Below are 13731 nucleotides of genomic sequence, written 5' to 3' on the forward strand. Positions count from 1 at the left end.
AGACAGCCGACCGCGCCGACTCACGGCCGGGCCACCAGCCTGCGTCTCGGGAAGAAGGGCACCTACCCGGCCGCCTGGAAAAGATGGCGAGCCGCTTGCCGAAGCAACGCGAACGCTCCGGCGGGAGCCGGGCTTCTCGCGGGGCCTCATCGACTTACTCGGCTGGCAGCTGTGCGTCCTTCCCGGGCGCGCGGCTGATTGGCCCGCCGGCGGGGCGGGGCCTGGTTCTGTCTGCAGGCTGTAGGCCAGGGCTTTTTCACTTTGATCGGCTTGCAGACCTGTCTGCGAGGGCAGCCGTACAAGGAAGCCAAATATCTACGAATACGAAGCGTGTTTTCTTAGTATTGATGTATTTTGTAAGTCCTAATATGTAACATCTACAGTAGTTATTTAAGTAGGGTATAATGAACGACGAGGATAGTCCTAAATATGGAGGTGGAGGAGGAGATGCTCACTATGGTGTAGTTGGAAATTGTAAATTTTGTTTTGTCTTTGTCTTTAACTGCTGCCCTTGCAGTTTCAGGAAACTCCCCAAAGACAAAATGATGAGTTTTACACACTAGGAAGAAATGAGAAGTACACAAGAGTTACTGGCAACAAATTTGAAAGCTTGTTAAAAGTGTAATGTTGTCCTCTTGAGTGTGCATGTTGCTTATTACAATTGTTTAAGATTAAAATACACCTGACATAAAGTTTACCAGCTTAGCCACTTCTAAATATTTTTAAATGTTTATTTATTCTGAAAGAGAGAGGGAGGGGAAGCAAGCGGGGGAGGGAGAGAATCCCAAGGGGACTCTGTGCTGATAGAGGGGGCTGAATCCCACAACCCTGAGATCATGACCTGAACTGAAATCAAGAGTCTGAAGCTTAGCCGACCTCGCCACCAGGCTCCCTAATCGTAGGGGTTTTTAAGTGTACAGTTGAGGGTCATTAAGTACATTCATATTGTTGTACAACCATCACCACCATCCACCCTCCATAATTCCATTCTGCAAAACTAAACTCTACCCTTTAAACAACTGATCATTTCCCCACCCCCTTTCCCTGGCCCCTGGAAACCACCATTCTACTTTGTATCTTTAGGAATTTGACCACTCTAGGTACTTAAGTAGACTTATACAGTATTTGTCTTCTTGTTGCTGGGTTATTTCACTTAGCATAATGTCCTCATGTTTATCTATGTTGTCACATGTAAAAATGTCCATCCTTTTTAAAGGCTGAATGGTATGGCATTGTATACCATAGTTTGTTTATCCATTTATCTGTTAATGAACTCCTGGGTTGCTTGCACCTTTTGACTATTGTGAGTAATGCTGCTATGAACATGGATATGCAAACCCTGCTTTCAACCCTGATATCTCTTCAAACTCTTTCAATTTGGGGAGTATATATCCAGAAGTGAGGTGGCTGTATCCTGTTGTACTCACATTTTTAATTTTTTGAAAACCACCATACTGTTTTCTACAGTACATGAACCATTTTTATGTGATTAGCAACAGTTTAATGAAGCCATAGCATTTATAGGATTCTCGAGTGGGAATAGTATAAAACCTGTTATCAAAATTAGTAAAAGATGCAAGGTTAGAACACATTTTAATACTGGTACAGTGGCAAATAGCAGCCTTGCAAGTATTTATTTACAGGATTTCTATAGTATTTTTTTATTCCATAGCATCTTTTATGAACCATTATTCTACAACAATGATCAAATCATCATTTAAATTAGAGACAGTACATGGTGGTCTCTTAATATTATAAACATTATAAATGCCCCTAAAATATTGTTACAAATACTCAAATGTCTTATTCTCAGTGATTATTCCCTTTATTCTTACATAATATAAATGTACCTAGCAAGTTTTTTGGAAAAAAAGTAGAATCAGATACGTTTCATAACTTCATCATCTGTTTCATTTTCATTCATAAATGTGTTGTAAACATAAATGTGGGTCTCCTAAGAACAAAACATTGTCCCCAGGTCTGCTTTCCAGGCTGGTGACTTTCCACAACACTCACTGTGTTTGTCATCTCAAAGCAGTATTTATCTGTAGAATTCTGGGCATTTCTTGGAAATCACTAAAATATCTTTTTTAGCCTATGCTAACTGGGGAGATATTTCAGGGATACCATATATGTAGCTGCTTCCTGTCAGGCTAGAAATTTCAGTGAAACTCTAAAAACCTTTGTTTCCTGTCCACAAGGTGCTGCTGTCTTTATTCTTGGACCTGCAGGGGGGTTTATCAGCACCAAAGCTAATCCTGTGCCTTCAGTCACATTCACCCCTAATGAGAGTTCCCCTTCCTCCATGATACTTAACACGTTAGTGATGGGGATCCTGGCTGAAGCTATAGTAGTGTCCACCTCTAAATAGATATATCTGACAAACTGGGGGCTCCCAGAAATAATTGGCAACTTTGTAGGGGACTGACTGATAGGGTTGCCTAATATAGAATGTCCAGTTAAATTTGAATTTCAGATGAACAATGAATATTTTTTTAGTATAACTATGTCCCATGCAATATTTGGGACATAGTTATACTAAAAGAAATCATCCATTGTTTAATGGAACATACTTATACTTAAAATTTATTTGTTGTGAGGCGCCTGGGTGGCTCAGTGGGTTGAGTGTCTGCCTTTAGCTCAGGTCATGATCTCATGGTTTGTGAGTTGGAGCCCTGTGTTGGGCTCCATGCTTATCGTGGAGCTTGCTTGAGATTCTCTCTCCCTCCCACCCTCTGCCTCTCTCCCCCCGCTCACATGCTCCCTCTCTCTCTCAAAAAAAAAGGAAAAAAAGTTATTTGTTGTTTATCTGAAATACAAATTTGAGTGTTGTGTATTTATAATTGCTGAATCTGGCAACTCTGGGCTGGCAGGAAAGAACAAAAGTGCACCGAGGTATGCATTAATACTGTTACTGAATCGACAGGCTGTTGAGGACAGGGAATTAGGTCTCACAGTGAATCTGCTATGGACTTCAGAGAATCCTTAGGGGCATTGTGGAAAATATAAGGTTCATGTTGAGGTCCTGGTGAAACTTATATATAGCCACATGAATGTGGAGAGTAGATATCAAAGTAAGGAAAATCTCAGACTTCAGTGAGCCACAAATAACTACCTACTTATGATTCTAGAAATGATACATTCTGACTTTTAAGGTGACGGTGAGCATTTTGCTTCAAATCCTTTTGGAAAATAATTGGGTTTAGATGGGGGCTGGTCTTACCCCTTAATTGTTTATGGCGAACAGAAAACAAATCTAGAGGGTCTTTTTCACCGATAAAGTTTCAGCACTTAATGAATGCATTAGCTTTCTAGGTTGAAATAATTATTTTTAATTACCCAAGAATATTCAAGATGAATGAATACCAAGTTATTTTCTTAATGTCATAACTGTACCTATTAAGTACAAATTTGTTATCTAGTTAAATATGAACAACCTCTCCAACCTAATTTGGGTAATTGCAGGTTAAACATCACTTTGGGGATTGCGTTTTCTCATCTGCTTTCTTATTGGTTATACAAACTAAAAAATATCCAAATACCCACTTTATACCACAGTATGAATGGGCTCCAAACATACTTTAATTCTTTAGATGGAATTATATACAAGTTAACTATTTCTACATCCTCTACTACATTAAAAAAAGGTTGCAGTGATTTTATCTGTGTATTTTTTGGACCATCACATGCAGTCAGGCAGAGTTGGCATCAGTTTTGTTCAACAAAGCTGCCTGTAGAAAGTGGCAGAGTTTGAGTTGGGCTTCCAAGATGATCCCACTGAAACTTTCTCCTTAAGGTCCGGGTCGTGACTGGAGTCAGCCTAGCTCCCATTCCCGTATTTTCTTTTTTGGTAAGTGGGGTTCCACATGGGCTCCGATCTACAGTGACTTTCCTAAGTAGTTTCCACAGATCTATCTGGCTTTTACCAGGAGTAAATAAGACATTTGTAAGTGTAGATTGGTTACACTTTGGAGCTTTGCAGGTCAGAGACAGTAACTAGTGGATTCTGTGCGTTTGGTGTGGTACAAACCTCTCCATCAAAACTGTGTCTTCCTTGATTTCAGTTAGTAGATCTTCATCTTTTTTAATGGTGCAGCCTGAGGTGTTTTAGTACAATCAGAATTTCTGAGAGGTGCCTGGGTGGCTCGGTCAGTGGAGCGTCTAACTCTTGGTTTTGACTAAGGTCATGATCTCGTGGTTCGTGGGTTTGAGCCCTGCATCGGGCTCTGTGCTGACAGCATGGAGCCTGCTTGGGATTCTCCCTCCCTCTCTCTCTCTCTCTCTCAAAATAAATAAACTAAAAAAAAAAAGAATTTCTGAGCAGCAAAGGTGCTATCGGTGGTGAAGGTGCAGGCTGAGGAGGAGGTGAAGGAAGTGGATGCAGAGACGGATGAGGAGTTAAGATGGGTGGCTGGCTGTGGCAGCATGGGAGGAAGTACAGCTCAGGATTCTCCAGGATGGTAGACACAGGCAGACACATTTGTAAGTTTACCACTTATGTGACACGTTTGACCAGAGCTTGAACAGGTCAAATTTTCAAGATGGTCCTTCAGTGCTTCCTAGAGTTTGCACAATTCACCTTCCAAAATGCAAAACTGTTGTCTTAGACCATGAAGGTCTCAGTGGCAGAAATGGAATGGAAAGGTGGGATCTTTCAATACTTCTAAACTCTGGGCCATTGCAGTTCTAGTACCGACCACACTCTGTTTTACTGTTATCTTTGATACTGGGAAACTTGAAGCTCCAGCATGATCTTAGCCAGCTTCTGCTGGGTGTTATCTGTTGAAGCAATAACCACTTTCTGGTGAGGGTAGCAGACTGGGAGGTATAATTAGCTTGAACTGAAAATTTGAAAGGGAGAGCCTTCTCTTTTTTTGGAATAATCTTTTCACTTTGGCTTTTAGCTTTCTTCTTCATTGCGTGAACTTGGGCATGATTTAAGTGTAGTAGCCTGGGGATTAGAGTCAGGGTGGTGGACTTTCCCTTGCTATAGTGGCTACACTATTTTATGCAAGAGTTCCAATTTGTCCACATGCTTCCCAATTCTCATTGTGGTTTTCATTTTCACTTCCCTAATGATAGTAGTGTTAAGCATCTTTTCCCATGCTTATTGATCATTTGTCTATCTTTGGAGAAATGTCTACTCAAATAAATTTTTTAAAATTTATTCTTTTTAATATTTATTTTTGAGAGAGAGAGAGAGAGACTACAAGCGGGGGAGAGGCAGAGAGAAAGGGAGACACCAAATCTGAAGCAGGCTCTGGGCTCTGAGCTGTCAGCACAGGGCCCAATGTGGGGCGCAAACTCACAGAATCACAGAATGCAAGATCATGACCTGTGCCAAAGTTGGACGCTCAACCGACTGAGCCACCCAGGCACCCCTACTTTGCCTATTTTTAAATCTGGTTGGTGTTTTGGTTGTTTTTGAGCTATAGTTCTTATATATTCTGGATATTAATCCTTTATCAGATATATGATTTACAAATATTTTCTCCCATTTTGTGGGTTGCATTTTAACCCTGCTGATTATGTCCTTTGGTACCTGGGTGGCTCAGTTGGTTAAGGGTCCAATTTTTGATTTCAACTCAGGTCATGGTCTCACAGTTGCTGAGATCCAGTCCCTCACTGTCAGTTGCAGAGCCTGCTTGGGATTCTCTCTCCGTCTCTCCTGATCCTCTCCTGTTCACACACTCTCCCCCTTTCAAAATAAATATTTTTTTAAAAAAAATAAGACTTGAATCAGACTTCTGATACTTCTGTGGTTAGGGGTTAACATTTTCTGCACCCCTTCCCTTCCCCCCCTCCTTCCCCACATCCCCACTAGATACTTCAGTTCTCTTATTTTCTTGTTCACATGAACCTCCAAGAATCTATTCACCTCCATGCCATGAGGAAGACAGTGTGGAGGCATAGGAAAAAGGACATAAATAACCAGATGCTTATTAAAAGAATATAATGTCTAGTGCTTATTATCTAATACACTACAAAATGAATTCCATACCCCATATACAGGAGGATCTTAAAAGTTCTCTCCTTGATAGTCATGAATATGTAATAATTTTATGAACACTTTTTTTTTTTTACCATGAAGTTCAGCTGGTCTATTTCAGGAAAATGCCTTTTTTCCTAGTTTTACACTTAACACTAATGACCTGCTGTAATATGTAGAATATGTAAACTTAAGCATGAAAAGTAAACTGAAGAGATGTGGCAAACTTTTAGCAGAATTCCCCTCTGCAAAGGTAGGAAAACAGTGTACCTATTGAATATACACAACTAATTAGATTTCATTTCTTTAAAAGCACTCAGTTCAACATATTTGTAGACTAACTTGCAATTTATATATTTTGCTGGGCTTTTATTAATCAACTTTCACAATATATCCAGGATGGACAGTTCCCTAGACTTCTAGTGAATAAAAGAGATAGGAGACACACAAAGTCAGGCAGTTGCCAGGGGTTAAAAAGTAAGTTAGTAGGGTCACCTGGGTGGCTTAGTCGGTGAAGCATCCAACTCCTGATTTGGGCTCAGGTCATGATCTCGCGACTGTGGGATTGAGCCCCACATTGGGCTTCACACTGAGTGTGGAGCCTCTTAAGATTCTCTTTCTGTCTCTCTCTCTGCCCCTCTTCCCTGCTCACATTCTCTCCCTCTCTCTCTCTCAAATTAAAAAACAGTAATAAAAATAAAAAGTAAGTTAGTAGAAGAACTATAGAAAGAAATTTAAGAAACTGATTGTGGGGTTCACTCACTGGACCACAACACCTCCAAGTAAACTGGAAAAAAAATAACACTCTAAATTGAAAGTCACAAACACTGAGGAAGAGGAATTCTTTTAGGTGTCAAGAGGTCTTTATTGAAATAATAGCACAGTTACACTTCTAATATCCTTTCCACTTGTATAGAATAGATTAAAAATGCTTGCTACGTACAGTGCACAGACAGTTCAATAATTAGAACCAACTCAACTGTATTTGAAATAAATAAAATAGCCTATTTAATAATTTAAAGTAAAATTACTGTACAATATGAAAATAAAGATACATAAAAGTTAGGATCTACAATGCCATAGAAATAAAATCCATTATTCTGCATTACACAAAACAGTGCAAGAAACAAATCTAAATAAGCTTTTGGAGTGCAAAGTTTAAATTTTTCCATTTTAAATTATCATGCAGACATAGCATTTCAAACCATGCTATCGTCTATGGCAAAGTTTTTTATTTTTAAGAGGAAAAAATGCTAGCCAGTCAGCTTACTGTACCATCAAATATTGCATCACATAACGCTGCTGCTCTGCTTCTACAGTACAGTGTAGAAGGGAGGTATCCTGTTGCATTCAAAAAACTGAAATGAACAAGTTTCTGAAGCAAACATATTTACCCTTTAAGCCTGAAACAAAATAATGTGACAAAATAGCAATTATATCCCTGGGTTTAAGAAAGAAAAGGCCAATACCACATAATGAACTAAGAAGCAGTTTTCTTATCCATCTTTCAACTCCATAATGATCCTTAGTGAAAATAACCATGTAACTTTTGAGAGAGATATAAAATTCTGACCTCTAGCTGACAAGTGATACAGTATCACGGGCTTGTGAGAAAAGTAATTTCTGAACACCTATGTTTAATTTGTATAGAGCTTGGTTGCGTTACATGTAGTAATATGCTTAAAGTATAGTTCAATTTCAATGTGTATATAAAACTGTTATTTAGGCAAAGACCAAGGAATGCATTTAATACTAAACCGTAAACACATCGTCCACCGTGACTTGGAGTGCACACTGACAACATACGAGCTCTTCCGCAGACTTTGGCAACAAGACTACATATAGCAGATCACAGCAGCACGAGTGCACATGGAAGACTGAAAGCACTGCAGAATAACTCCACCCAACAGTTCCTATCAAAGGGATACATGTTAATAAGGGGCCTCCTCGTGCTAAGCCACTTTCCCAGTCAGTCTATGTTCTTCAGATTTGTTATTTTCACAACTCAGTAGTCTTAAGTCTCTGTGCTTTCACTGCATAGATTGACACTGGGTGTATTCTATCCATTGTAAGTCCAGAGAGTTACAGTTCTGTCTGCAGAGGACGACAGGAAGGACAGATCCTGGGTGTGCCATCTGCACTGAATCACCTTGTCCTTGTGTTCCCCCACCACCATGATAGGAAGCTGTTTAGTGAGATCTCCTGAAATAAAAAGAGTGACACTGATTTACAATGCAAAATAAGTATACATATGGATTTCACAGACTTCCTGCTACTTGAAGACATTATAGTATACAAAGTCCTAAACTACATCAGTTTAACACATTTAAAGGTTTAAACAGGCATAAATTATTCAATATCTAATCATGTTAGTAGTATTCAGTAAAATATAGACAGCAACATTTGACACAGCTGCCACTCTCTCCTTGAAACTCTCTCTCAACTTGACTTCTCCCTGACTTCGGTGCCACTACATCCTTTGCTGGTCTGCTGTTCCTTTCCCAGGAATCAGCTTTCAACATTTCCTGTTTACTTTACACCCACTTCCTACGGAATTTCATCTAGTACCATGGAACCATGGCCATTTGTATACTTGTGACTCACACATTTCACCACCAACCTTGACTTCCCACCTGAGCTCCCGGCTAGTATGCAAATAGCTACTCATCATCTCACTTGACTGCCTGATACTCCTCTTCATTTGTTCAACTGAACTCTTGATTCTCTTGCCCAAACCAGTTCCTCCTCCTACCTGTCTTCCTTATCTCAATTAATGGCACCATGCTGAAAACCTAGGACTCAGCATTCCCCTCACTCCTGAAATTTCATCCAAATTAAAATATATCCTAAATTCAGTCACTTTGTACCACCTCTACCTCTACCCCCTGAGCCCAAGCTACAATCATCCCTCAACTGAACTGTTCCAATAACCTCCTCACTGATATTTATACTTCTAATCCATTCTCCCTACAGAACTCAAAATTATCTTATATACTTCTAATCCATTCTCCCTACAAAACTCAAAATTATCTTTTTAACAATACCAATAACTATCAGGTCAGATCACCCTTTTTAAAGATGCCTATAAAACCCTGCCTCAGATTTATTCTTCTGTCTCTCACTCCCTTAGTTCTCTAAGTCCCAGCCACAATGGCTTCTTGCAGTGTCGTGAACCTGCTGAATTCACTTCTGCCTCAGCACCTCTCCAGTAGTTATGGTCTATCCTGGGGTCCGGGCCTGGCTTTTGTGCCTTCTTATCACACAAGTCTCTGCTGCACAAATGGCAGTTCTCTAGAGACCTACCCGAGCCTACCTAAAATAGACCTCCCATGCACCCCGTCACTCTCTCCCACCTTGCTAATTTTTCAATAGCGCTTACCAATAACCTGAAATTACATCATTATCTGGTTTACTTTGTGTTGACCTCTAAAATGTAAGCTCCATCAAGGAGGAAGTTCCCTATCTTATTCATCTCTCTTCTGTCCCTAATTGATACAAAATAAATATCTGCATACTAAATGATTAAAAATAAAACTAGATGAAGATATAGTTACACATATTGTAAGTTTTTTAAAGTAGAAGCAGGGGCACCTAGGTGGCTCAGTCGGTTAAGCAGCCGACTCTTGGTGTTGACTCAGGTCATGATCTCATGGTTCATGTGTTCAAGCCCTGCATCAGGCTTGCACTGACAGTGTGGAGCCTGCTTGGGATTCTCTCTCTGCCCCTCCCCTGCTTGAGTTCTCTCTTTCGCTCTCAAAATAAATAAATAAACTTTAAAGTAGAAAGAAATAGGAGTTCATAAGTGTGTATTTTAACATCTACCATCATTGAACTCAAAACAATTCAGTGTAGTAAGTGCTGATTCTTTTCAATATTTTAAAAACTACTTAGTAAGATATTCACTTGATTTGTTTAATAATTTGCTGTAATTCACATCAATACAGTACCAGTAATTTTCCCAGTGAATACTAGAAAACTAAAATTTGAAAATATTATATAGTTGATTATACTAGATTAACAACAACAAAATACCAAATAGTCATAAAAATCTTGGAAGAGAGCACAGGCAGTAATTTCTCTGACAGCAACAGAAGCAACATTTTCTAGATGTGTCTCATAAAGCAAAGGAAACAAAAGCAAAAATGAACAACTGGGATTACATCAAAATAACAAGCTTCTGCACAGCAAAGGAAACAATCAACAAAACAGAAAGACAAAGGATTAGTAACCAAAAAATATAAAGAACTTACACAACTCAACACCAAAACCCCAAATAATCCAATTAAAAATGGGCAGAAGACATGAACAGACAATTCTCCAAAGACGACAGACAGATGGCCAACAGACACATGAAAAGATGCTCAACATCACTCATTGTCAGGAAAATGCAAGTCAAAACTATAATGTGGTATCAACTCACACCTGTCTGAATGGCTAAAATCAACAACACAAGAAACAACAGGTTTTGGTGAGGATGTGGAGAAAAAAGGAATTCTTATGAACCAATAGATGGGAATGCAAAGTTGTATAACCACAGTGGAAAAAGTATGGAGGTTCTTCAAAAAATTAAAACTAGAATTACCATATGATCTAGTAATTCCATTACTGGATATTTACCCAAAGAATACAAAAACACTAATTCAAAAGATACATGCACCCTTATATTTATGGTAGCATTATTTACAATAGCCAAGGTATGGAAGCAACCCAAATATCCATCAATAGATGAACAGATAAATAAGATGTGGAACACACACACAGGAATATTACTCAGCCATAAAAAAGAATGAAGTCTTGGCATTCCCAACAACATGGATAGAGAGTATAATACTAAGTGAAATAAATCAGTCAGGGAAAGACAAATACCGTATGATTTCACTCATATGTGTAATTCAAGAAATAAAACAAAGAAAACAAGAGACAAACAAAAAAACCAGAGTCTTAACTATAGAGAACTGATGGTTCCCACAGGGGAGGGGCNAATAAGTGAAGAGGAAGGGGATTAAGAGTATAATTATCTCAATGAGCACGAGGTGATGTATGGAATTGTCAAGTAACTGTATTTTACACCTGAAAGTAATGTAACACCATATACTAATTATATTGGAATTTAAAAAATAAGTTTTAAAAACATTATACGTGGATTAAAAAAGAATCCCAAACAGGAGAGTCTACAAAAAAGGAAGAGGTCAATCTCCCTCACCTTGCAGGTCTGTCACTTTTATTTTCATATCATAGGATCCTGTTAGCAAGTAGTGAGCTCCAGGAGAGAACCGAACAGAGCGAACATCACTGGAATGAGGATGATAGCTTTGTACCATTCTTCCTCCTCTTATGTCATACAACATGCAGCTAGAATCTTCTTGTCCTGTGGCTAAGAGACGTCCACTGGGATCTACCGCTACAGATGCCACCGCACTGCCTGTATAGAAGACAGAATAAATGTTTCACATGGAAAAACCAATACAGCTAATTGTGTTCACTGATCCATACATTAAAAATTTAATGTAGCTTATCAATACTGTTAAGGAAAAAATCCAAGTTAACATTCAACCACGGGCTCCTGGGTGGCTCAGTCAGTTCAGTGTCTGCCTTCATTTGAGGTCATGATCTGGTGATTCATGAGTTCAAGCCCTGCATTGGGGAGATCATCGGTCTCCCTCCCTCTGCACACACATCCCCATGCACGCATACACTCTCATTCTTTCTCTCTCACAAAAATAAACATTAAAAAAACCCATTCAACCAATAAACACCTTCATCAGTTTTAGACACAAAGTATAAGCAAGATTCTATGAGAAATGAGAAAGTCCATCTTTTTAAAAATCTTTTGGGAAAACCCCCTGAAACACCGTTACCTGTAACACAATAGTACAATATATAAGCCCCTTATCCCACGGCAGTGCTATCACTGCTGGGTAAGTGTCCAGAAATACTCCTGCAACCAGCTCAGAGTCTAGTTGATGGAATAAGAAATTAAATAATAAAATATGTTTTAGGACATAGGCAAGGAAACATAGAAATAACTGCCAGCAGGAACTGGATGAAAATAAGTGCGGAGTTCACAGGCTGCACCCCTAAGTCCAGACCATGCATTTTCAATGGGGGCAATAATGTCCCCAAGGGGGTGCAAAATGGTTCCCAGGGGACAAAAAAAATCAAACATCAGCATTAGTTTGTAGCCCTCCCCACAAAGCTTAATCCCACCTAACAAAATCTTATTCCTTAGTATTTAATTTCTCTTGTTAGGAAAAAAGTTAATTTATTTTTTCTCCTAGCAGGGGGCAATAATGAAAATAAGGTTGAAGAACACTCCTCTAGACTGAAGTGGCCTGGGAATACTTCGCAGAAAAAAGGGGCATAAGTTAGATCTCACAGAACAGTAAATAGTATAAATAAGAGAGAGTGTGTCTGTATTTATTATACACATATGTAAAAATAATCTTTGCCTGCAGGAAGAATTACAAGAAATAATGTTTAGAGGAAAAGTATAAAAATGTTTAAGGATAGGTGGCTTAGTCTGCTGGAGTCACTTGGTTCAATAAGTTAACCTAAGAGGTAGTCTGTAGCTGAGACATAAAAGGCAGGTTAGGGCCAGGGATGCCTGCATGGCTCGGTTAAGTGTCTGGCTCTTGATTTCAGCTCAGGGCATTATCTCACAATTCATGAGACCTAAAGATTAGAAGGCCCACATGTTCTTTATCCATCATCAGCTGATGGACATTTTGGCTCTTTCCACAATTAGGCTATTGTTGATAATGCTGCTATAAACATCAGGGTGCAGGTGTCCCTTCATATCAGAATTTTTGTATCCTTTGAGTAAATACCTAGTAGTGCAACATTTAAAGAAGAGTTAATGCCTATTCCCAAAATAGTCCAAAAAATAAAAAAGGAAGGAATACTTCCAAATTCATTCTGTGAGGCCAGCATTACCCTGATATCAAAACCAGATAAAGACACCACTAAAAAAGAAAACTATATAGGCTAATATCCCTGATGAACATAGATGCAAAAGTCCTCAACAAAATACTAGCAAAATGAATCCAACACTACATTAAAAAAATCATTCATTACAATCAGGTGGTATTTATTCTTGGGTTGCAAAGGTGGTTCAATATTTGCAAATCACTCAATGTGATGCATCACATCAATAAGAGAAGAGATAAGAGCCATATTATAATCATTTCAATAGACACAGAAAAAGCATTTGACAAACTACAACATCCATTCATGACAAAAGCCTTCATATCAAAGAAGGTTTAGAGGGAACATACCCCAACATAATAAAGGCCATATGTAAAAAATCTATAGGAGCATTTGGGTGACTCAGTTAAGCATCCGACTTCAGCTCAGGTCATGATCTCATGGCTCGTGGGTTCAAGTTCCACGTGGGGCTTTGTACTGATGGCTCAGAGCCTGGAGCCTGCCTCAGATTCTGTGTCTCCCTCTTTCTCTGCCCACCCCCGCTCATGCTTTGTCTCTCTTTGTCTCTCAAAAATGAATAAACACTAAAAAAATTTTTTTAAATTTATACAAAGCATCATCCTTAATGGGGAAAAACTGAGACCTTTTCCCCTAGGCTCAGGAACAAGAAAAGGGTGTCCACTCTTACCACTTTTATTCAACACAGTACTAGAAGTCCTACCCACAGCAATCAAACAACAAAAAAGAAATAAAAGGCATCCAAACTGGTAAAAAAAGAAGTCAAACTTTCACTACTTGCAGATGACATGATACTATAC

At 39.0% G+C, this 13731-nt stretch overlaps 2 protein-coding genes, 1 long non-coding RNA gene and 1 pseudogene across 3 annotated transcripts in view; 1 reads left to right on the top strand and 3 right to left on the bottom strand.

Moving 5' to 3' along the window:
• CLCC1 (chloride channel CLIC like 1) overlaps window positions 1–145 on the bottom strand; it is a 27266-nt gene extending 27121 nt beyond the window's left edge. The window contains exon 1 of the mRNA XM_077765567.1: window positions 67–145. The gene's annotated coding sequence lies outside the window, so the exon portion shown is untranslated. The remainder of the gene's footprint in view (window positions 1–66) is intronic.
• Window positions 146–272: 127 nt separating this feature from the next.
• On the top strand, window positions 273–11453 carry LOC144232729 (uncharacterized). The gene is made up of 2 exons (XR_013335502.1): window positions 273–356; window positions 11228–11453. It is a non-coding gene; the product is annotated as an uncharacterized LOC144232729 (long non-coding RNA).
• LOC144232763 (proline-rich protein 11 pseudogene) lies at window positions 4298–6509 on the bottom strand (annotated as a pseudogene).
• The window catches only part of WDR47 (WD repeat domain 47), a 69826-nt gene continuing 62925 nt past the window's right edge, over window positions 6831–13731 (bottom strand). The window contains exons 15-16 of the mRNA XM_077765568.1: window positions 11193–11411; window positions 6831–8191 (exon numbers count right to left, since the gene is read on the bottom strand). Of these exons, the coding sequence (XP_077621694.1) occupies window positions 8049–8191; window positions 11193–11411 (362 nt within the window). The 3' untranslated portion in view covers window positions 6831–8048. The remainder of the gene's footprint in view (window positions 8192–11192; window positions 11412–13731) is intronic.

This window comes from Crocuta crocuta, unplaced genomic scaffold, assembly GCF_008692635.1.
Source record: "Crocuta crocuta isolate KB4526 unplaced genomic scaffold, BGI_CrCroc_1.0 scaffold274, whole genome shotgun sequence".
NCBI lineage: Eukaryota > Metazoa > Chordata > Mammalia > Carnivora > Hyaenidae > Crocuta > Crocuta crocuta.